Source organism: Gouania willdenowi, chromosome 12, assembly GCF_900634775.1.
Source record: "Gouania willdenowi chromosome 12, fGouWil2.1, whole genome shotgun sequence".
In the NCBI taxonomy this organism is placed as follows: Eukaryota; Metazoa; Chordata; class Actinopteri; order Blenniiformes; family Gobiesocidae; genus Gouania; species Gouania willdenowi.
In genome coordinates, this window is record NC_041055.1 from 3,000,288 (window position 1) to 3,023,662 (window position 23,375).

The 23,375-nt window shown below is 40.5% G+C and overlaps 2 protein-coding genes across 4 annotated transcripts; one reads left to right on the plus strand and one right to left on the minus strand.

The window, feature by feature from the left end:
- Positions 1-97: 97 nt before the first annotated feature.
- LOC114473085 (excitatory amino acid transporter 1-like) lies at positions 98-9,389 on the minus strand. 2 transcript variants are annotated; one of them, XM_028462483.1, is made up of 10 exons: positions 9,216-9,389; positions 8,001-8,140; positions 6,664-6,801; positions 6,022-6,226; positions 5,886-5,928; positions 4,736-5,016; positions 3,451-3,684; positions 2,335-2,529; positions 1,950-2,084; positions 329-527 (listed from the first exon to the last, which is right to left on the minus strand). In XM_028462483.1, the coding sequence occupies exons 2-10, from the start codon at positions 8,137-8,139 to the stop codon at positions 329-331; spliced, it is 1,569 nt and encodes a 522-aa protein (XP_028318284.1). In that variant the 5' UTR covers position 8,140; positions 9,216-9,389. The 2 variants fall into 2 exon arrangements, with proteins under 2 accessions (XP_028318283.1, XP_028318284.1); XM_028462482.1 differs by lacking the exon at positions 9,216-9,389 and having other exon boundaries at positions 98-527; positions 8,001-8,139.
- Positions 9,390-10,859: 1,470 nt separating this feature from the next.
- nadk2 (NAD kinase 2, mitochondrial) lies at positions 10,860-22,684 on the plus strand. Of its 2 annotated transcripts, none has more exons than XM_028462484.1 (13): positions 10,860-11,020; positions 13,725-13,917; positions 15,118-15,206; positions 15,355-15,443; positions 16,543-16,624; positions 16,778-16,861; positions 20,235-20,374; positions 20,523-20,676; positions 20,953-21,048; positions 21,347-21,402; positions 21,469-21,522; positions 21,598-21,721; positions 22,275-22,684. In XM_028462484.1, exons 2-13 carry the CDS (start codon positions 13,726-13,728, stop codon positions 22,411-22,413), a joined length of 1,299 nt encoding a protein of 432 aa, XP_028318285.1. In that variant the 5' UTR covers positions 10,860-11,020; position 13,725; the 3' UTR covers positions 22,414-22,684. The 2 variants fall into 2 exon arrangements, with proteins under 2 accessions (XP_028318285.1, XP_028318286.1); XM_028462485.1 differs by having other exon boundaries at positions 20,523-20,610.
- The last annotated feature ends 691 nt before the right edge of the window (positions 22,685-23,375 follow it).

Genomic DNA, 23,375 nt, shown 5'->3' on the forward strand with positions numbered 1-23,375 from the left:
TTAGTGCTTTTTAATGGATCTGCAGTTTTTAAATCCCCCCTCATTCTTCCTTTAGGATCCCTTTAGAAATGTCAGTAAATAACAGACAAGAGTATAATTGATTGATGTGATCGTAGTGACACATTCATTTAATGTTAAAGGAGCAGTGGAGTTCACAGCTCAACACATACTGTGAGTTCCACCACACTGTTGGGATGATTATTTTCTTGGTTTTAAAATTCTTTCATCAAGCACATGGGAAAAAAGCTCCTCAACACACACACACACACACACACACACACACACACACACACACACACACACACACACACACACACACACACACAGTCTACATGTGTGATTCAGCTGCTCGGCCGTTCTCAGAGTCCTGAGGGATGAGCTTGTAGGGTTTCTTCTTCTCTCTCTCCTCCAGCACTGAGTTCTCCATCTCCACGTCTCTGCTCTGCAGCTCATGTCGGGACAGGAACTCGATGATTCCTGCTCCGATGGAATCTCCCAGCACGTTGGTGGTTGTCCTCAGACGATCCCTGAGTCCGAGAGACAAAACAAGGAGACGTCATCAGAATATGAATATCAAAATCTTTGATAGTCTGTACTGGTTTTTGGCTTTAGAAGTTAAACTCATGTGTAATGGGATCAGTGGGAGCATCACTGGTTGAGTCCATCCCATTTCCAGAAGTGAAGCTTTTTCTCTTGGTTGTCCCAGTTCACTGAGAGCGGTTTGTAATTGAAACTATTAATTTGGGAAACCTAATTATGTTTCTGTGTTAAACCTGCAGGTTTTATTCTAAATGACAGAGAAGATGTGGAACGCGACCCCAGGGAGGCACAGGAAGTGTGTCGCTGGGTGGTCGTTCCCTTCAAATCAAGAGCAGAGAAGTGGAGACTTTCCACTGGTGACCTGTGGACCAGAAAGGTTGGTCCCTGATCGATTCCAGTGTGTCCTAGTGCAGAACTGGGTGATGTTTATCAGCCTCATCGTGAATCACTGAAGCCTGAAAGAATAACTTACTGACACTGTACTCACGTATGACAGCAACCCAACCCTCCGATTACAAGCCTGCTTCCTTAACTACTAGGCCACCACTGTCTTTATAACCAGTATAAACCATTATAAACCAGTATAACCAGTATAAATCATTATAAACCAGTATAACCAGTATAAACCATTATAACTAGTATAAACCAAATATAAACCTGTACAAACCTGTATAATCAGTATAACCAGTATAAACCATTATAACCAGTATAAACATTATAAACCAGTATAAATCATTATAACCAGTAAAACCAGTATAAACCATAATAACCAGTATAACCAGTATAAACATTATATACCAGTATAAATCATTATAACCAGTATAAACCATAATAACCAGTTAAAACCTGTATAAACCAAATATAAACCAGTATAACCAGTATAAACCATTATAACTAGTATAAACCAAATATAAACCTGTACAAACCTGTATAACCAGTATAAACCAAATATAAACCAGTATAAACCAAATATATACCATTATAACCAGTATAAACCATTATAACTAGTATAAAACAAATATATACCAGTATAAACCATTAAAACTAGTATAAACCAAATATAAACCTGTATAACCAGTATAAACCATTATTACCAGTATAAACCAAATATATTCCAGTATAACCAGTATACAGAATGAGAGTTGTAAAATCCTTCAGTAGGTCCCAGCTTCACTGCTGTTCTGCTCAAACTGGTGTCTGTGTTAAGTTATGACCAGCTTGTCACCAGTTAACATGATCACCAGCTGGTTTAGAACACCAGTAAAGTTTCATTGCAGCATAGCACAGAGAGAGATCCTACTAACTAGTCACTACTCATCGGCAAGGAGATAAAAATGTTGTTGTTTTTTCATTTTCATGTTGTGGTGTGAGTTCAGTGGTGCTGGTGCTTTTAATTCAAACACACTCACAGGAACCAATCAACTGCGATGATAAGAGTGATGTCATCAGTCGGTAGGCCAACGGAGGTCAGGACAATCACCATGGTAACCAGGCCAGCCTGTGGGATGCCAGCAGCACCGATGCTAGCCGCTGTAGCCGTAATGCTGCAAGAAAAGTTAGTGGTTTACTTTAAGAGTTACTACAGTGTTAGTATTTAACATATCTGAGCTTTTACTGGGCCCATTAACACCAGTATAAACTGTCTAATGGTTTGGAGTTGATACTTTGGAGTCGTCATGTGATTAGGACGCAGCGTATGTACTTTATTAGTGAAGCTTCACTGAAGTATCATAGTACACAGATCTGTACTCTGACCAAAGTAAAGTGTGTACTTTGCCACCTCGGATTCTTTACCTGATGGTGATGATTTGACCAAAGTTCATCTCCATGTTGTTGACCTGAGCAATGAAGATGGCGGCTAGCGCCTCGTACAGCGCCGTCCCGTCCATGTTGATGGTGGCACCGACGGGCAGAACGAAGCGCGTGATCCGCTTGTCGATGCGGTTGTTCTCCTCCAGACATTTAAAGGTGACGGGCAGTGTGGCCGAGCTGAGGAAACACGAAACATCAGCAGAGGTGCACCACACTGCCCCCTACTGGGAGCGGAGCAATACCATCAATACAAAAACTGATCATTTTAAACTGCTTTGGTCAATAATGGATAAAAAAACAATGAGAGAAGAAAACTTGAGGGTGATTCTTTGACTGCAGGTGTGTTCTGCATGTATACAATATTCTCGTTGGAAGTAGTCCCACATGTTTGGTTAGCCTAGCACATAATGTGCAGTCCAACAGTTTTGGCTAGCTTCGCGCCAAGCAATTGGGTTAACGTTGCCCAAAGCAACCGGTACCATATGTTTGATTTAGCTTAGCACATTGCAAACAGTCCCTCGTGTTTTCGTTAGCTTAGCATGCAGCTACCAGTCCCACGTTTTAGTTAGCTTAGCACTTAACGTGCAGTTTCTCACTGGACGTAGCCACCAGTCCCACATGTTTGGGTTAGCTAACACGTAGCGAGCAGTCCCTCATGTTTTAGTTAGCGTAGCCTGCAACAATCAGTGCCACATGTTTTAGTTAGTTTTGCATGCAGCAACCAATCCCATATATTTTAGTTAGCTTAACACGTAGCCAGCAGCCCCTCATGTTTTAGTTAGCGTAGCCTGCAGCGACCAGTACCTCATGTTTTAGTTAGCTTACCCTAAAGCAACCTGTCCCACATGTTTTAGTTAGCCCAGCCTACAGCAACCAGTTCCACATGTTTTAGTTAGCTTAGCACGCAGCTACCAGTCCCACAATTTGATTAGCTTAGCACGTACCGTGCAGTTTCTCATGTTTTAGTTAGCTTAGAACGTAGCCACCAGTTCCACATGTTTGAATTGGCTTAGCAGGGTCAAAGGGTAAAGGGGTGGGGTTATGCTATCAGGTTGATATTTGGGTTTGAATAGATATGTGAGCGATCATTACGTCTACCTGGAGGACGTTCCCAGGGCCGTAACCAAAGCCTGCAGGAGGCCGGCGATGAAGATGAAGGGATTCTGTCGAGTAATGACGAAGTAAAGCGTGGGCAGCACCAGGGCGGCGTGAATGAGCAGCCCAATGATGACAGTGATGGTGTACATCCCCAGCTGACCCCCCATCTGTGTCAGGTCATCCATTTCCACGATTTTCCCTGCGATGAGGAAGAGGATCCCGATGGGAGCGTACCTGAGAGGAAGAGGAACAATCATTCCTAGCCAGGGTCCGGGTACCTCTCAGCAGGCGTGTCAAACTCAAGGCCTGCGAGCTAAATCCAGCCCCAAATAATGTCAAACTCAGCCCGCGGGAAGTTTTTATTAATAGTGAAATTTACATGTGGCCACATGTGCCCCCCACCCCAAAGGAAATGCACAAAATGACCAAAAAATACACAAAAATGCTCTGTTTCAATGCTCTGATTGGTAAGTATTTATCGACCCATTTCAACCTTTTTCATCATATCTTCTGCATTATTTCACAGAGGGTTCATTGGCTAGGCTAACACTAGGCTATTGCTAATGCTGGGTAAATGCTAAGCTATTGCTAGGTTAATGCTTAGCTAATGCTAGATTAATGCTTAGGTAATGCTAGATTGTTGTTTAGTTAATGCTATTGTTAGGTTAATGCAAATGCTAGGCAAATGCAAATGCTAGCCTAATTCTAGCTAATGCTATTGTAAGGTAATGCTAGGCAAATGCAAATGCTAGCCTAATTCTAGCTAATGCTATTGTAAGGTAATGCTAGGCAAATGCTTAATACTAAGCTAATGCTAATATTAGGCTAATGCTATTGCAAGGTAACCCTCATGTTAATGCAAGGTAAATGCTAGGTTAATGCCAAGCTAATGCTAATATGAGGCTATAATGTTAATCAGTTTAATGCTAGCACATCTTAATGCTAGGATAATGCTAATGCTAGGGTAGTGTTAGGTTAATGCTAGCACATTTTAATGCTAGGTTAATGCTAATGCTAGGGTAGTGTTAGGTTAATGCCAATATTATTAAATGTTAAAGCCAGGCTAATGTTAACGCTAATGCTAACATTAATGCTCACGCTAGTCTAATACTAATGCAGTGTTCAATGACGCGGGCTAGCACCTGCATCCTCACTTGAATTTTCTTCAGGAAATGCAAATATTCTAGTTATTCGAATGCTGACATGAATGTTGATCATGTGACCCTCAGATCAGACACAATCTCATTTTTGCGGCCTCCCTCACTGTGATAAAAGTAGATCTCACCACATGATGATGGCCACCAGCTGCATGATGGCCTCGTTGAGGCAGTTGAAGAAGTCACGGAGCAGCTGACCGTTCTCCTTCATGTTGCCGATGATCAGACCCAGACACATGGAGAAGACCACCAGACCCAGGGCGTTGACCCCGGCCACCTGACCCGGCACTGGGATCACCTCCTCCCTGCTCACCTCCACCACCTCCTGACTCACATTGGTGGAGTTGAAGAGCGACTCGTTCACCGTCACCGTCACGTGCACCACACGCTTCGCGTACTTGGTCTTAAACTAGAGGAGAGCTCAGAGTTAGTTATATATTAAATTAAATAATAGGACCCACTGGTGTAAAGAATAAAGTGGTTGTGGTTTAGTTAGTGACATCACTTCCTGTTGCTGATAAGCATTAATTACCAGAGACTGAGGCATTTTTTCAGTTGATGGAGGAAAACAAAACGCCGGAAACTAAGAGGACGAAAATGACTGACACAACATAGCAACAGACACTTATACAGAAATAGAGACAGACAAAAGGACAGACACAATGACAAAGGAGATGCAACAACAACAGATGAAGGAGAAACTGATAGAACTAAAGGACAGATGATGTGCTAGAAGCTCTGAGGAGAAGATCTGTTGCAGAATGTAAAAAATAAACTTTACCTGTTGGTGATTAATTCAACTGGTGTTCATTATAACTCATGACAGTGTTTACATTAATCTGTACATTCATTTACACGTTTAACTACATCTGTCCTTAGAAACAGTCACAGGATAACATGATGACCAGTCTGACCCTAACAACAGCTGCTCTGAGTGATCAGTTTAATCACAATTCAGCATCTTCAATGGGACGTGAACGATTTCAAGAGGAGGTTTCACTGCTTTGATGACGTTGTGTGTCCAATCACAGCTTTCATTTAGTGCACAGCACACACGCACACACGCACGCACGCACGCACACACAGGATTGGTTCAGGGGGTGGGACAATGACCACAGAAAACACACATCACATCACACAATCAGTGACAACAAACTGGAAACATTTTGTTCTCACAACACATTCAACACACACTGACACATTAAATATACAACACACACTAAAAGCATTAAAAACACTTTTTAAACTCCACCCACTCTGACCTGTGGATCATCTCACCTGCTGCGTGCAGGCTTGGACCAGGTTTGGTGGGAACATGTTCCTGAAAGCAGAGCACACACACATGGTCACAGAATGTCTGCTGCACACACACACACACACACACACACACACACACACACACACACACCGTTACCTGATGAGGTCTAAGAAGGCGTCGGCAGGGCTCACTTGCTCGATGGTCTGCTGCTTTCCAAACTCTTCCTTGGATCCTTTTCCAGGGTGGATGATGAGGACGATGATGATGCCGATGAAGACTGCGATGAAGGTGGTGGTCATGTAGTAAATCACGGCTCTCATGCCCATCTTTCCCGAAGCTTTGCTGTCCAACGCTGCCATTCCTATAGATAGTGAAAGGAGGAGGAGCTAATCAGACAAACAACTTCAATCGCTATTATTATTATATATTAATAATGTTTTTATTATTACGTTACAGAATCAATGAATGGTTTTTGGACTGTACAAATGTATAAATCAATAGAGTGAATCAATGCTTTCTGGCCTGGGGCCGATAAGCCAGAAAGGAGGAGGTTTAATAGTTCCCTTAGAAAAGATCTAAAGGCCATTGTTTATGTGAGATGAACAACAGAGACTGTCTTCAACAACAAGTTGACTTCAGTTCATCACAGAGAGAAAATGTTATTTTATGGCTTGAAGGGGGAAGGACTGGAGATAGGTGTTGTCTCCTTTAGTGGATGAGTTGCCACAGGTCTGTGGAGGCTGAGGACATGTACTCAGACTATAAAGTGTCATAATGACATTAAAGTGAAAGTATCACCTGTGATGAGACTGGAAACCAGTAAAGGCAGGACGAGCATCTGCAGCATCCTCATCAGCAGCTCTCCAGGAAACGAGAAGTACTTCACCTCCCGATACGTCATCTTATAGGGCCGCAGAGCGAAGCCCAGGACCACACCTGCAGAGAGGAACCAATCAGTTGATCCCCTTTACCCTTTGACCCCGCTCAGCCTGGCCGCTATGTGCTAAGCTAACCAAACATATGGGAGTGGCTGCTTCATGCTAGGCTAATCAAATATGTGGGAATGGTCTCTACTTGCTAAGGCTAACTAAACATTTGGGACTGGTGATTAGGTGCTAAGCTAACCCGAACATGTGGGACTGGTTACTATGTGCTATGCTAATCCAAACGTGTGGGTCTAGTCTTTATGTGTGAAGCTAACTAAACATATGGGACTGGTTGCTATGTGCTAAGCTAACCGAACATGTGGGACTGGTTGCTATGTCCTCTGCTAACCCGAACATGTGGAACTGGTTGCTATGTGGTAAGCTAACCGAACATATGGGACTGGTCGCTATGTGCTAAGCTAAGTAAGCATGTGGTAAATTTGTGCTAAGCTAACCAAACATGTGAGATTGATTGCTAAGTGCTAAGCTAACCCAAACATGTGGAACTGGTCACTATGTGCTAAACTAAGTAAGCATGTGGTGACTGTGCTAACCAAACATGTGAGACAGGTTGCTATGTGCTAAGCTAACCCAAACATGTGGGACTGGTCGCTATGTGCTAAACTAAGTAAGCATGTGGTGACTGTGCTAACCAAACATGTGAGACAGGTTGCTATGTGCTAAGCTAACCCAAACATGGGGGACTGGTCGCTATGTGCTCAGTTAAGCAAACATGTGGGACTGGTCTCTGCATGCTATGGTAACCAAACATGTGGGTCTAGTCTCTACGTGCTAAGCTAACTAAACATGTGGGACTGGTTACTTTGTGCTAAGCTAACTGAACATGTTTGAGTATTAGCTATGTGCTAAGCTAACCCAAACATGTGGGACTGGTCTCTGGTACGGAATTCCTTCTCAGTTTCAGATGAAGAAGCACATTTACTGTCTACAAAACAAGTTTGGAAGGAATATGAAATGGCCGCTGCACAGACACAAAGACAACAAAAGGACAATAAAAGACCCAAAACAACAAGAAAAAATAACATGCACAAATGACAACAAAAGACACACAAAATGACTGAAAAAAAAAGGAAGGAAAACATCTTAAGTTTGTATATCTGCCACCTGGAAAGGTGCGGCTGCATTTAATCTACAAAGAAGGACAGTGATGAAAGGATGAATCGGGTGAGGTGTGAATCTGTGACACACCTACGACAACAGCTCCGACCGTGAACAGCACAAAGGCATTCTTCTTAAAGAAAGCCTGGACGTCCTCTTTGGAGATCTCTTCCACTTTCCTCTTGGCCTTCATGGTGCGGATGTGAATTCCTTCCCTGAAGCGCTGCATCCTGTTAGAGATACCACAGAGCAGTGAAGCACCAGGAGAACATGCAAGCTGCACTCTGCAGCAGCAATTATACAGAATTACAGTATATCATATTTAACAGACATTATTTGGCCTGCAAAGTAAACACACAAAATTACTCAAAACATACAAATTTAAAAAATACACAACATGACTCTAGTAGAAAAAAAGAAATCAATGCCCATGGGGCACAGAGAAAGTGGACTTTACGCTGGATCAAAAAATGTCCATTACACCTTTCTGACAACTTGTCGTTTCCTCGTGTCATTTGAGTTTCCAGGTAAAAAAAACATTTACCTTCCCGGTGCTCACCCTTCCTCCTACGTACCTGCCCCGTTAATGAAGTATCACCTGGTGCCTACACGTCAACATTTAGAATTTACCCAGTGCAAACTATCAATCAAATAAATCCCCCACAAAAAAACAAGTTTATCTTTAAATAAACAGTAACTTAATTAACCACTTTAAGGTAAACTAAATTATTTAAAGCTAGATAACTGCACCAACAATGACAAAAATCACACAAAATGCAAAACAATACATATATTGACAACAAAAATACACAGAATAACAAAAAAATTACACAAAATGAAAAAAATGTAAAAATCTACAGCAACACTATACAAAATAACAAAAAAAATATATAAAATACAACAAAAATACGTAACTACAGAACATGACAAAAAAATGTACACAAAATGCAAAACAAAAACAAACATAATGACAACAAAAATGCACAGAATGACAAAAAAAAACTCAAAATGAAATGGAAATATACAAAACTACAACAATGTACAAAATTACTCCAAAAACACACACAAAAACTACTAAAATACACAAAATAACAAAAATAAATACAAAACACACACACAATGACAGAAAAACTTCTAAAAAGATAACAAAAATACATCAGTTAATCCTATTTTTCTGGCCCTGCTGTTATGAAAGTTTCCCATCACTGATATATGATATGATACTTGTATTTTTAAAGTGTCAGAGTTATTATTTAGTATTAGATACTTTTCCTTTTCAGTACTTTGTAGTTCCAGATCTCTGACCTTGTTCTTGGGCTCCTCTGTTGACTGACGGGATGTGAAGCTCTCCTTGTTTTCCTGAGTGACTGAGAAGAAGAGCTCTCCAACCTTTCCCAGTAACAAACAGATGTTTTTCCCTGAAGCTTGTGGAGAAAAGAGCAAAAGAAGACGAGATGGAGGAGGTTCAGGTGAAGCTCAGGTGTGAGATCAGATGAAACAGAAGCCTCTCCTCCTCCCTCAGAGGTTTTAAGTGAGCCAGGAAAGCAGGTTTGTGTGGTACACAGTCTCAGGAGGGACGTGTTACACTTCCACAGAATCCACAGAGTGAAGAAGGAACCACAATTAGCAGGAAAAGTAGAACTCTATGAGTTAGACGTGACCTGAGTGTGTGAGAGGAGGATAATTAGAGAAATCCCCACAAATCAGGTCAAACACACACTATATGTGTGTGTGTGTGTGTGTGTGACATGTTTCAATTATACGATATTGTCATATGTATTACTATATCAGATATTGGCAAGTGGGGGCCACATACGGCTCTTGGTCCAGTTTTTTGTGGCCCTCAAAGTAAAAGCACAAAACAACAAAAATACACAAATCTTCTTTTCTTCTCCAAACCTGTTGTTTCCCGTGTTAATGCCCAGATTTGTCTTTATTCTAAGACAAATCTGAGGGTCACATGAATGGTGATCATGTGATCTTCACATCAGATACAATCACATGTTTGTGGCCCCACTGTGATAAAAGTTGCCCATCAAAATCAGAAATACTTTATTTATCCCAGGGGGAAATTATTTTGTTACAGAAGCTTGAGAAATATTACAAATGAAAAGAATAAACAAACACTAAACAAAGAAAGAATGAAAGAAAAAAGAAAAAGGTGCATAATTAAGTAAAAGATGAAATACAAGTGCACACAGCACAGTAGGTATATAGTTTATTATAATGTTATATATTACTTTGTTTAATGAGATAAACAGGTAGACAAAGGGGGAGGAGTTACCAAGTGTTTACCTCTTTCTACTCCTTTTATGTGCATCAGTTATTAATCTTTGATTTTATTTCTTTCATTTGTTTTACTTCATGTGCCAATACAGTGATCACTTGTTTAATCAAAGTATTTGAATAATCAAAGTATTTGATTACTGTATTTTCATGTGATCACAAGGTATAATAATTACCTTTAATAATTATTATATTTACTGAGAAATGTCTTTTTTTTTTTTTTATCAAATCTGCAATTACTGCAAACCATTCAGGAAGATGATTCCAGCTTTTACATTTAAATAACAAAACAAAAATGTAAATAAATAAATTAATTGTTGATAAAATTATTTCATTACTACCGGTATTTTTATACTATGACTGTTAAATTTTGTGTACTTAAAAATCGTGTTTTTTGTTGTCTTTTTAAAAAAAAATTTTATTGATTTAAAAACAATTCAGGGAGTTGATTTCAGCTTTTACATGTATTTATTTATTTGTTCATTCATATATTTACATTTTTGTTTATTTAAATTAATTGTTGATAAAACTATTTTATTAATATTATATATTATTGATGTTATATTTTGTTTACTTAAAAGTCGTTTTTTTAGATATTGATTTGAAAAGTGTTGACCACGAGAGGCAGTCAAAACAAAACGTCATCACGTCGTTTCCGCCTCATCCAATCGGAGCGCACGCTGTGGTAACGTGCGAAGGACGTGCGGAGCTGCATGGTGAATCTTTGCTGAGTTTGTCCTTTCAGTTCCACTTCTTCACGCACTAGTGTTGTGAACGGACGGAGGAGCCAGGTGTCCAATTACTGCCAATTCCAGCGCTCCTTGGTAAGACTCCCGAACTGTGACGTCACTGAGGTGTTTACTAGCTGCTAGCTAACAGTTAGCAGGTAGTCTGGGAGCAAAGCAGCTGTTAACTGGCAGGTCACCTTCTTACACAGACCGACCACAACATTAGAAACACTGGAGGACGCTTTACGTGTATTACAGGACCAAATTAAGCTCTACGAAGAAAAAAACATCAACGTAAACTACAATTTTAATGTGTGTCAGGGTTATGTGGTAATACACAGGGAAATAGAGCGACCCCTGCTGGCTTAAAGCTCATTAATCTGTAACACATTTGAAATATTAAATTTACCGCTAGCTTTAAAAGTGAGAAACCTGAGCACTTCTTATTAAAGTGTGTTTCATTGTTATTAGTATTATTTCAGAATACATTAATGATACACTGCAGTAGGGGTGTGCATTGCCATTAATCTGGTGATACGATTTACATGTCACGATACGGTATTTGCCGATACTAAACAATATGATATACATTGCGATTGATCACAATATCCATAATTACAAATTTCACCTTTACAAGTACAAAATGGTATGAAATGAAATGGAGACGTAGTAAAGTCTGCCTCGTGCAGCATGCCCAGGCTGTAATATCACCAAGTTTATCATTGTACCAGTTATTAGAGCTACTATCATTACCAGGGAGCAAATATTTACTCCTGGTTTTTATTTTTCGGGGTTTTATTGGGCTTAATTTATTGACGATTATAACCTACTACTCAGAAAGAAACACTATTTTTTATTTTTTTTTATTTAATCATAGTACAGGTCATTCATAAAGTATGATAATAGCAACATCATAATTTCAGACATCACTACTAATTCACATGATTAAAGAGTAGGAACTACTCGCCGGTAAATTAAGCCCAATAAAATAACCAGGGATAAATATTTGCTCCCTGGTAAAGATAATAGCTCTAACAACAATGATAAACTTGGTGATATTACAGCCTGTGCAGCAGTACGGGGACACATTTACTATTTCTTCAAAATGTTTCTGGGTGTTTCAGGGTTTTAGTATCACCCGTAAATAGTAACTAACTGTAATTCATGTACCAATGTCAAAAACAAGTGGTATGTCTATCAAACTGTCAAATTACATTTTTCAAAAAAAGTTAAACTTTTGCTTCTACAACAGATTCTTAAATTCTTTTTTTTATTTTAAAGTAGCCACATACATCTATAAAAGTGTCCAGTTTATTTTATGAAAATAAAGTGTAATCAACTTCCAGCTAAAATGCATTGAGGAGTGACGTAGTTTAACGAGGTGTGATGGTGTGTTCACTGACAGAAACTGTTACAGTGATTGAAGAAGACAACACGCCACTCTACCATGAAGACATTACGTTAACGTAAGCTTTTTCTGCAATTTCTTTAACCTCGACTCCGACCGACGTTAACGGCTGAAGTTTTTGGCACCGTTCACACGCCGACTCTCTTTTTCCTTTAGAGGTGAAATTGTTCCAAGGAAAAAGGCGAGGGACAGACTCTGGTTTCACGCGGTGGACAGTGATCCTCTGATGTGAAGTGTCTGCTGCAGACATTAGTACTCCTCTTTTTAAAGGTCACATGTCATGCTATTTTTCTCCATTTGTTCTAAGAACTCTAAAAACATCATATTTGAGGTTTATTTTCCCAAACTTGCCTGTTTTCCAGAGTTTTAGCCTCTGAAAAGTCACTTTCTGAGCAACTCTACACAAACAGGCTGATTTGCGTCCTACTTATGCATGTTCACGAGTGGGCGTGTCTATAGACGGAACACTGACTTCCTCCTCCGCACGGTGACGTAGGACCAGAGGACGGCCCGCCCTCCTCACACCCACTCTGTAGCCGAGCTCATGCTGCTTTATAAACATGAGACAGAGTGTGGGGGCGGGACGTTTGCCGGTACATACATAGACTGTAGAAAATACATACATAGCACTGCGCGAAGGACATATCAATCACAACAGAGAGCTTCCTGGAGGCGTGGCTTCTCTAGCTCAGTGCCCCATCAAATTCCTCATCAAGTGGGAACGCGTCATCAAATTGTAGCGAGGTGTTTGGGCTCACCCTGTAGTAAGAAAGGAGCAAATCACCCTCTAACTAATGATTGATGGAATCAATGAAAAAAACACTTTGGGCATGTGTTTGAAGCTCTAATAGACCTTTATGATGTTTAAAGCACAGAAAAGTTAATTTAGCGTAACATGGGCCCTTTAATAGTAAACGTTGGTCCTTCATTCCGCCGAATAGTCTGAACCCATTTTCATCTAGCTTCACCGTTAACAGGGAGGGAGTGGAACAATGGATGAGGCTGCTTTAGGGCATTGCAAGAACAGCCCGCTACGCTACGAGAACTCTTGCTCGTTGTTTACCCGTTGCCCTGACCGCAACAAGAAGTAGGTTTCCACAACGATTGCATATTTCCGGTACAAAATATGGAAGTTGTTAAAAGGTCGATTAAATAGTTTTTTGTTAAAAACATAATTGAAAAAAAATCAATTATTTTGATCGATTTGATAATCACACAGTAAAATATTGCGATGTATTGCTGAATAATTTTATTTACACCCTTACACCTCAGTAGTGAAAAGTGTGTAGTGCTTTTGTGCATTTGTGTTGTTATTGTGTGCATTGTGTTTTTGCTGCTGATCGTGACAGAGACAGCGTGACCCTTCACTAATGTTCCCGTGTCTTCCCTCAGAATGGCTCGTGGCTCTCTGCTGAAAACCTTGTGCTTGGGCGTGCTGAGTGGAAGCTGTCGCTCCGTGAGCAGCAGCAGCAGAGCTGGATTCAGGCCTGAAAAAGTGGCCGTGGTCGCCAAAACCACACGATACGAGTTCGAGCAGCAACGCTATCGCTATGCAGGGCTCTCTGAGGAGGACCTCAAACAGCTGGTGAGAACAAAGAGCCTCAATAATGAGGGATGTTCAGGAAGTTTCTCTGCTGTAGGAAGTCTGAATGAGTGGAAAACTCAGAATTCACGCTGTGAAATAGGAAAAAGCAAACCAAACATTTTTTTTTATTTAAAATACCTCACTTCCATGTGTTAGGACCACATCACACATTTAATGGTAGTTTAACCAGTGGATGAATGTCTACAAGTGCAGCAAACAAATTAGGGCTGGGCGATATGGACCAAATCTCAATATTTTTTTTAAAATGGAGATATACGATATGAATCTTGATAATTTTACCTCAATAATGTCTTCCCAGAAAGACAATTCTGGATTAACATCACTGATGAAAAATGTCACATGGACACATTAATTCACAAACAACTGAACAATATGTTCCACTTTAGTCTTTTTTCTCCTGTAAGGGACAGCATGTGTGAGTGAGTTCTGTAGTGTGGCTTGTTTAGATGAAGGTCTGGGTTAGGACGCACTCAGGAATCAATCAACCTGAGTTTTCAGAAGAAGTAAAAACTGTCGTAAAACGAGTATTTTAATACAAAACATACATAGTATATATAAAATATATATATATTCATATAGGCAATATTGTTATTTTCTATATCGTCAAAATAGAAAACTTGATATATCTTGAATGTTGATATATTGCCCAGCCCTAAAACAGATGTCAAATGTCAATTTTCTTGCCACATAATCTGAAGTTATTTCAGATTTACCCTCCCGGCTTCTTTATGTCATCTGTAAATATTATTACTTGTAGTTGACTCCGTTAATCTTATTTATTGATCATGTTTAGTGTGATTTCAGGACGTTTAATAGTCAGTAAATGGAAACAGGCAAAGATGAGGAAACTGAAAGCAAATAGAAATGAGTCGACTCTGAAACAGAAGTGAGGAAATCAGAGTCTGAGTGACTAAAAAACACTGAACATGTGATGCTTGAGCAGGTTTGCGCACAAGTTTCAAAATATTCATAAATGTTCAAACAGGAAATAGAAAATAAATCTATACAATGTGTTATAATCATCATTTAATATGTATAGTAATGATTAATTAACAGTGTTTATTGTGACTCACTTTAATCATGTGCGTGCAGTGGTTTTAGTTTCTCTAACGCTAACCAGGTAAACCAGTTGAGTCCAGTGAAACCAGTGTCTCTAATGTTTAATGGCATGTTTTACAGCTGGCCGTGAAGGGCTCCAGTTACAGTGGACTGTTGGAACGACACAACATTCACACGCACAACGTGGAGCACATCATCAGCAGCCTGAGGTGAGCCCACAGCTAGACACATGTACACACACACACACACACACACACACACACACACACACACACACACACACACACACACACACACACACACACACACACACACACACAGACAGACAGCTGTTTGTCTTCATCTGTTGTTGTGTAGGTCAGAGGGTGTCGACGTGCGTGTGGTGAAGAGAGGAGAGTACGATGAAGAAGTCGTTCGATGGGCCGACGCCATCATCTCTGCTGGAGGTAACACACACAATACACGCACTAAACGCACACTAAATGTACAATGCACACATTAGAGTCCTGTACTATGAAGCTGGATTTCCTCTTATCGTGCTAACTTCTGGTATTTATTTGGTGTGTGCTCTACTACGACGCTGGCTAGCTAAGTTCTTAAATGGCTATATCACCATGGTAACTTAGGCTGAATACCTAACCTGGTCGGGACCAGCTTATGAAGTGGATCAGATCTGAGCGAGTACTAAAGTCCCGCCTCCTGACCAATCAGTGCTTCTGTAAAATGAGCTGCCCATTGTTAGAAGATCCTGGTTGGAGCAGATCTGATCGCTTTGTTTTGGAATGAAAGATTATTAATGGGTAAATTAATCCTTTCATTTATTGATGACATCCTTTAGGAAAGATATAGATTTACATCTGATGGACTGATCTACAGTAGCTGATGAACCTGTGGAGAGACACTCTACGTATGTAGGGACGTATGAAGTCATTCTGTGCTGTAATAAAGTGAAACTGTCTGTTTATCATCCCATGGATTCATATTGATCATCTCACGTTTTTACACATTAACAGTGTCAGCAACTTCCTGCCTGTGTTCTTTTCTTCCTGATTTTTCTGCAGAAACAGTGTTGTTTTTGGTCTGAATTATGGATTGTAATTATTCATATTTTTAAAGAATTATTCCTCAATTGTGACATACAATAAATTGCCCTCCACAGTTTCTCTGTGATTAGTGTGACACTGTAATCAACCCCTGTCACAGGAGCATGCACGTAGCCAGGCAGAAATCACCTTGATTAAGTGAATGTATTCATATCCTGCTTCATAGAACAGCTGCTCACTGACAGAGAATGTTTGGTTAGGTGAAGCTAACAGAGATATTAGGATATGTTTATCCAGTTTTGTAGTACAGGTACAGCATTAAATACACGATACACACCTCTGAGCGCGTGTGTGTGTGTGTGTGTGTGTGTGTGTGTGTGTGTGTGTGTGTGTGTGTGTGTGTGTGTGTGTGTGTGTGTGTGTGTGTGTGTGTGTGTGTGTGTGTGTGTGTGTGTGTGTGTGTGTGTGTGTGCGTGCGCGTGCGCGTGCGTGTGCGTGTCAGGTGATGGGACCATGCTGCTGGTGGCCAGTAAAGTGTTCAGCAAAGACAAACCAGTGGTTGGAGTCAACACAGACCCAGAGAGGTAAGACTGAGAGTCTGTTGTTCAGCGTCTGTTGTTCTACTGTCTGGTGTTCCACAATCTGTTGTTCTAGCATCCGTTGTTCCAGCGTCTTTTGTTCTACTGTCTGTTATTCCGGTATCCGTTGTTCCAGCGTCTGTTCTTATGTCTCTATAGGTCAGAGGGTCACCTGTGTCTGCCCGTACGTTACACCCGAGACTTTCCAGAGGCTCTGAGCAAACTGTGGCGTGGTGAGTTCAGGTATGTTCGTTCAAACGCTCATCATCACACCATGATACTATACCATTTTAGATTCAGTGAATAATTATATGTGAGCTTTGCTAGGTGCTGTTTTATCAGCCTGTTGTTTTTAGAAGCTCATCCTGAATCACTTAAGCCTGAAACAACAAATACAGCTTCTATAGTAGTCATTGTCATATTTAGGCAAGGCAAATGTATTAGTATAGCGCATTTCCTACACAAGGCAATTTAATGTTCTTTACTTGATTTAAAAAGTGCATCAGAACACATTTAACAGCTTAAAAATCAATAAGATCATTAAAATCAGCAGTAAAAACATTAAGTCATCAATAATGTGATTAAAAATCTCCCTCTCAGTCATAAGTGGTAGAGAAAAAGAGTGCTTTTAACTTGGATTTAAAGATGTTCACATTGGATGCTGACTTTAGCTCTGCTGCAGTTTGTTCCACTCCTTTGCAGCATAACAACTAAAAGCAGCATCACCATGTTTACTGTGAGCTCTGGGCTCCAGTTTACCTTTTCAAAGCAGTCACACAACACCTCATCTGGGTTCACTGATAGATATAGTTGTGTGTCGTCTGCGTAGCTTTGATAATCAACTTAAAGGAGTGACAATCGCCTTAACATGAACCCACGGTCAGATTCAGACCATCAGGTGACGTCTGATAACCCAGACACTGACTCTGTGGGAGGCTTAAAATCCTCTTTGTGTGTGTGTGTGTGTGTGTGTGTGTGTGTGTGTGTGTGTGTGTGTGTGTGTGTGTGTGTGTGTGTGTGTGTGTGTGTGTGTGTGTGTGTGTGTGTGTGTGTGTGTGTGTGTGTGTGTGTGTGTGTGTGTGTGTGTGTGTGTGTGTGTGTGTGTGTGTGTGTGTGTGTGTGTGTGTGCGTGCGTGCGTGCGTGCGTGCGTGCGTGCGTGCGTGCGTGCGTGCGCGCAGTTAACCGCAGGTTCACACACGCACACGGTTCTCCTTGAACACTGACACACATCTGACTAAATAATCAGGAAAAGTTAAAGATGTTGATGTAACCTTTTTTTTGTTTACTGAAAGATGATGAAAACAGTTGTGACCCAAAAAGACTTCTATTCTCAGGGTTTCTGTGTCTTCAAGTGTCTGTGATTTACTTGTTAATTTCAGCCACCAGAACATGTCAGCACACTGTTTAAGGGAGAGTAACGACCCCTTAGGAGAGCTCTTCTTCTCTGCTTCATTGTTTACTACAAAACCACAGAGTTGGAACTGTCGCCCCCTCCTGTCACAGATTAATTTTCGGGTCACAGCTGTTTTTATTCATTTTTTGTAAACAAAAGAGGTTTACATCTACATCTTTGACTTTTCCTGATTATTCAGTGCACCCAAAAGCAGCAAAAATTGTCATTTTGACTGAAAAATCAGGCTGAATGTTTCACTTCATTAGGAAACAATAGGATGTTTACAGGCAGTGGGGCCGTGTGACATCATCAATCACACGATTTCAAGATGGAGGAACACAGGCTTTAAAACTGTAAAGTAGTCCCATATTTAAAAAAATAAAACAAATATGCTGCAAAATAATGTGTTTTGTTTGAGATAGATCTACTGTTAAGTAATATGTATATATGTTAGTGTTGTGTTCAAGACCACACTATCCGAGACCAAGACTTGCCCGAGACCAGCATGCACCGAGACCAAGACAAGACCAAGACTTTCGGGAGCCGAGACCGAGTCAAGACCGAGACAAGCCGAGACCAAGACCATAAACATTTTTTTTTTTCAATTTAAAAAAATCTATAAATAAATAAAATTATGACAAGGTTCAACAGTTAAATAACATCTCTCTTTAATTTTAGTTTATTTTAAATACATTTGACGGACCAAAAAGGTGCCTGCAAAAAATTAACTAAAATATTAAAACTACTACTGCTACTGATAAATTCACAATTATTCTACATATTTGAAAACAAGATTTTTATGTCAGCTGAATGTACAGCAAGTGTTTAAAAGTATTTCTGCCAAGAAATAATGATTCTTGATTTTGATTCTTTCAGTTGTGCAGGTCAACAGGTCACAGATTTTACAAGATAATTTTTTAGTTTGAAAAATCCTTTACACAGGTTATTTTTATTAATTCACTTAGTTGATATAGTTTAATTTGGTTGCTGTAATGTAACTTGGATATTCAATTAACAAAGGTTTCCAACTGTAACTGTAAAAGTGAAACTTTCTGAAATAAAACTACAAACAAGTTGTCATCAGTGTAAAAAACATAGAGCTACAGGTAGATGTTAAACTAAATAAAACAAACCCTGGAACAGTCATGTGACAAATCAATCAATAGTTATTGTTGAGAATTATTATTATTATTCTGGATACAGTGGAAACAGAAACTATAAAAAATAATTATATTGTGAACCTGTTTATATTGTGGGGAACATATTATATACATAAATGTAATTGGAGTCTAAAGACACAAAAAACACTACTTTAAAAAGAAAATAGACTAATATAAGACCTCTTTACAGTTATTTGACTCATTCTGTGCTAGTGCAACTCTGCGGCGATGACGCGCTGGTGACGGCATAAACCAAGATGGCGGCGGCCCGGACTACAGCCGACACTATGTAATAAAGCCTTAAAAGACATGGATATAATGAAAAGTGGATGGACAGAGGCATAAACATGCAGACTTTCACACGGACTTATTAAACACACACGGACCTCAGTAAACACGGTAAACGGAACAGGCTTCACCGCTCGGCTGGCACTAGGACCCAGAAGCAGAGTAAGTGCGTCCCCTATCCAGCCTTCACAGGCTGTAAAATCATCAGTTTATCATTTTACTAGTTGTTAGAGCTACTGTCTTTACCAGAGATAATATTTATTCATGGTGATTGTTTTCTGGAGTTTTACTGGGATTTTTACCGGTGATTAGTTCATATCTCCCTTGCGCTCCGCGGTCCAAACTGACACCGTAGCCACACACGTCACTCAGTCACATTAAGGAAGGTTGTGGTCATTATACGGGGTGGATTAAATAATGAATAAAGGATTGTTTTATCCCATTCTTCTCCGTGTTATTATCACATTATAAAAAAGTTTAAAAATAGCAGGAATTAGTGCTGGTCTCGAACGGTCTTGACGGAAAAACCCGAGTCCGAGACAAGAACGAGTCAAAATGATTCAGAGTCCGAGACAAGACCAAGACCTTTAAAATTTGGTCTCGAGACCAAGACCGGTCTTGACCACCACAACACTAATATATGTAAGTAAGTAATGTACCATCAGAGCTACTGTTTTGATGTTATTGTACTTTAGTGGTTGTTTTAGTCATTATACCACTGTGTGTGTGTGTGTGTGTGTGTGTGTGTGTGTGTGTGTGTGCGCGTTCGCTCAGGTGGGTGTGGCGTCAGAGGATCCGTGTTCACTTGGAGGGAACTGGAATAAACCCCGCCCCCCTAGACCTGCACGAGCAACAGCTGAGCCTGGAACAGCACAACCAGGCTCATCGAATCAGCACCACGGACAGCAGTCATGGTGTGTCTGTCTGTCTGTCTGTCTCTGTGTCTGTGTGCCTGTGTGTGTTCGTCTTTGTCTGGGTATCTGTGTGTGTGTCTCTGTCTCTGACTGGGTATCTGTGTGTCTCTGTATGTGCGTGTCCCTCTGACTGTGAGTTCTGTTTCAGGTAAAGTCGCTGATGGCATTTCCCAGCCGTTCCTTCTCCCTGTTCGGAGTCTGAATGAGATCTTTATCGGAGAGTCTCTGTCTTCACGGTACATCGGCCTTCAAAATAAAAGCTCGGCTCGGGCTCGCTTGCGGATACACAGTGCCGTGAAAAAGTATTTGCCCCCTTCCAGATTCCTGATTATTTTGCATATTTGTCACACTTAAATGTTTTGGATCATCAAATGGGTTTGGATTTTTTTCCCCTATAAATAAATAACATTTTCATTTAGAAACTACATTTCTTATTGATTTGGGTTGTTTTTGTGAGATATTAAAACTGGTTTGATAATCCGGAACATTTAAGTGTGATAAATATGCAAAATATTCAGGAATTGGGAACTGCCCCGTATCTGCTTTTATTTTATTGTCCTTGTATTGATGCTCCCCAGAGCTTCTTACTATGAGATCTCAGTGGATGACGGAGCGTGGGAGAAACAGAAGAGCTCTGGGCTCAGCATCTGCACCGGAACCGGATCCAAAGCCTGGTGAGAGCAAGATTTATAGATAATGGAATAGTAGAATTCAGTAGGTATCGCTTTTCAACTTTCAGTGATTTTGTTGTAGTTTTGTGTATTTTTGTTGTAGTTTTCAATAGTTGTGTATGTTTTTATTGTAGTTTGTGTGATTTTTGTTGTCGTTTTCAGTGGTTTTGTGTTTTTGTTGTAGTTTTTAGTGATGAAAATCAGAAACATGCTAAAGTTTGAATCTCCTGATTTAAATCCACTCGGTGTGTGAATACAGTTACTCAGCATGTTTGGTCATGTGACCTCTTTGTCCTCGCAGGTCGTACAACATCAACAAACTGTCCCAACAGTCAGTGGAGGAGCTCCTTCAGATGGGTGTGTACACACTCCTGCTGTGTGTGTTACTCTGTGTGTTACTGTGTGTGTGTGTTTCCTCTACAGCGAAGCCTCACTGTGGCCTGACGTCACCGCTGACTACAGAGCTGGTGGAGCAGAGTGAGTGTTGTTCTCCTCCAGGGGGGGCTGTGTGCTGTGCTGTGCTGTAGTAACCAGGCTGTGCTCTGTGTCCAGTCACTGACAGGTACAACCAGTCCCTGGTGTTTGACCCGCAGCAGAACCGCATGCTTTACAGCATCAGAGAGCCCATCGTCAACAGAGTGTTCTCCAACAGCCGGCAGAGAGGCTTCGCCAGCAGGTGAGACTAACACAACACAACACACATTATCATGTTTCTGTGTTTCCCACAGGACCAGAGTTTAATTGTCTTAGTGGGTTTCTCAGGGGGGTATATGTGCGCTCACAAAAGAAAAGAAAAAAAAGGACTAAGAAATAAGCTCCAATTCAAATAATACAATTAAATATACTTAAATTGAAAAAAAATATGGTTAAATAAATGAACTGTAACCGAAATGTTCATTCTTACCCGGTCTGGTTACTACTGTTTATGTCAGAACCAGTGCCACATTGGTACAGCGTTTCAGTACCCAACTCAACATACCGCCCCCAAATGTACAGGAGTTGCAATGAGATGCTACATACTGTACATAGAGCGAGGACGAACAGCGCCAAAAATGTGTGGGAAACCTTGTGTTTACCACGTAACCCAAACATGTGACTACTCTCCTCTATCTTCCAGAATTAATTCCATGTGTGCTGTACTATGACGCTGGTTAACGTCTCACCGGGCTAAATCACCATGGTATTGGTTCCAAAGGATCCATGTGACCTCTGACCCGTGTGTGTTCCAGGGTGTGTGTGCGTTCTCGGTGTTGGGACGCCTGCATGGTGGTGGACGGAGGAACATCCTTTGAGTTCAACGATGGAGCGATCGCCACCATCAGCCTGAGCGAGGAGGACCAGCTCCGCACCGTGCTGCTGGATAACTGACCGCTGGGGTCGTGGCCTTCACTCACCTGTCTGCACTATGCTCCGCCCCCTTCACTTCCAACCCATCAACACAGGCGACGGAGTCACAGCCTGATCAACTACCATTTTGTTCACAACACTGGCGCTGCTGAAGGATTTTATCTAGGTTTAGGAATGTTGTGATTCTCAAACTGAGGACATGGAATCACATAGAGAGTGAATGGATTTATAAGGTCAACAATGTGTATTTTTTCATCATTTGAAAAATAAAATGCATACAATAAAACACGGATTTGATAGGAATTCATCAACAAAAAAAAAGATTTACATCAAGTAGGAAAAACTGGGGGGGTTTCACCCTCTTCCTGCTAACAAGGAGGGGTCGCCAGATGCCTTTAAGAAACTAAGAATATTTTTTTGAACAATTTGAGACATTTTTTGCTTATTTTTACCCTTTTTCTGCAACTACACCAAACTTGCCATATTTTAACCTATTTTCATCGCTTTTTCTTACCATATTTTTCCTTCTTTTAATGCATTTATTGCTGCATTTATTTATTTGACAGGGACAATGCAGTCAGACATAGTTACAGCAAAAAAGATGCAACTGATTGCGATGCATTCAGAGTTGCTAATTCTCCACTCCTGTCCCTGGTTTAGCTTTTCCCTAGATATAAAATGTATAAAAGCACAATCTAAACACATTAACGTATTTACAACAGTGATCCAGCATTTATACATTTCCACATTCAGTTCACACAGATACAGTAACTTATCACACCGTACTATTAAAAACATTATTTACAAGTGGGTACAACTTTGGTTTGTTTTAAGCCACAACTTGATCCTGGACGTGAACAATTTAAACTCTGATGCATTTGAGATGGGTAGGCAGTGAGTTCCACAGTTTGGCCTGTTAGATGGAAGAAGCACACTGACCAAACGTGATTTTACAGCTGGGGATTGTGCAGTTATTGCTGGAG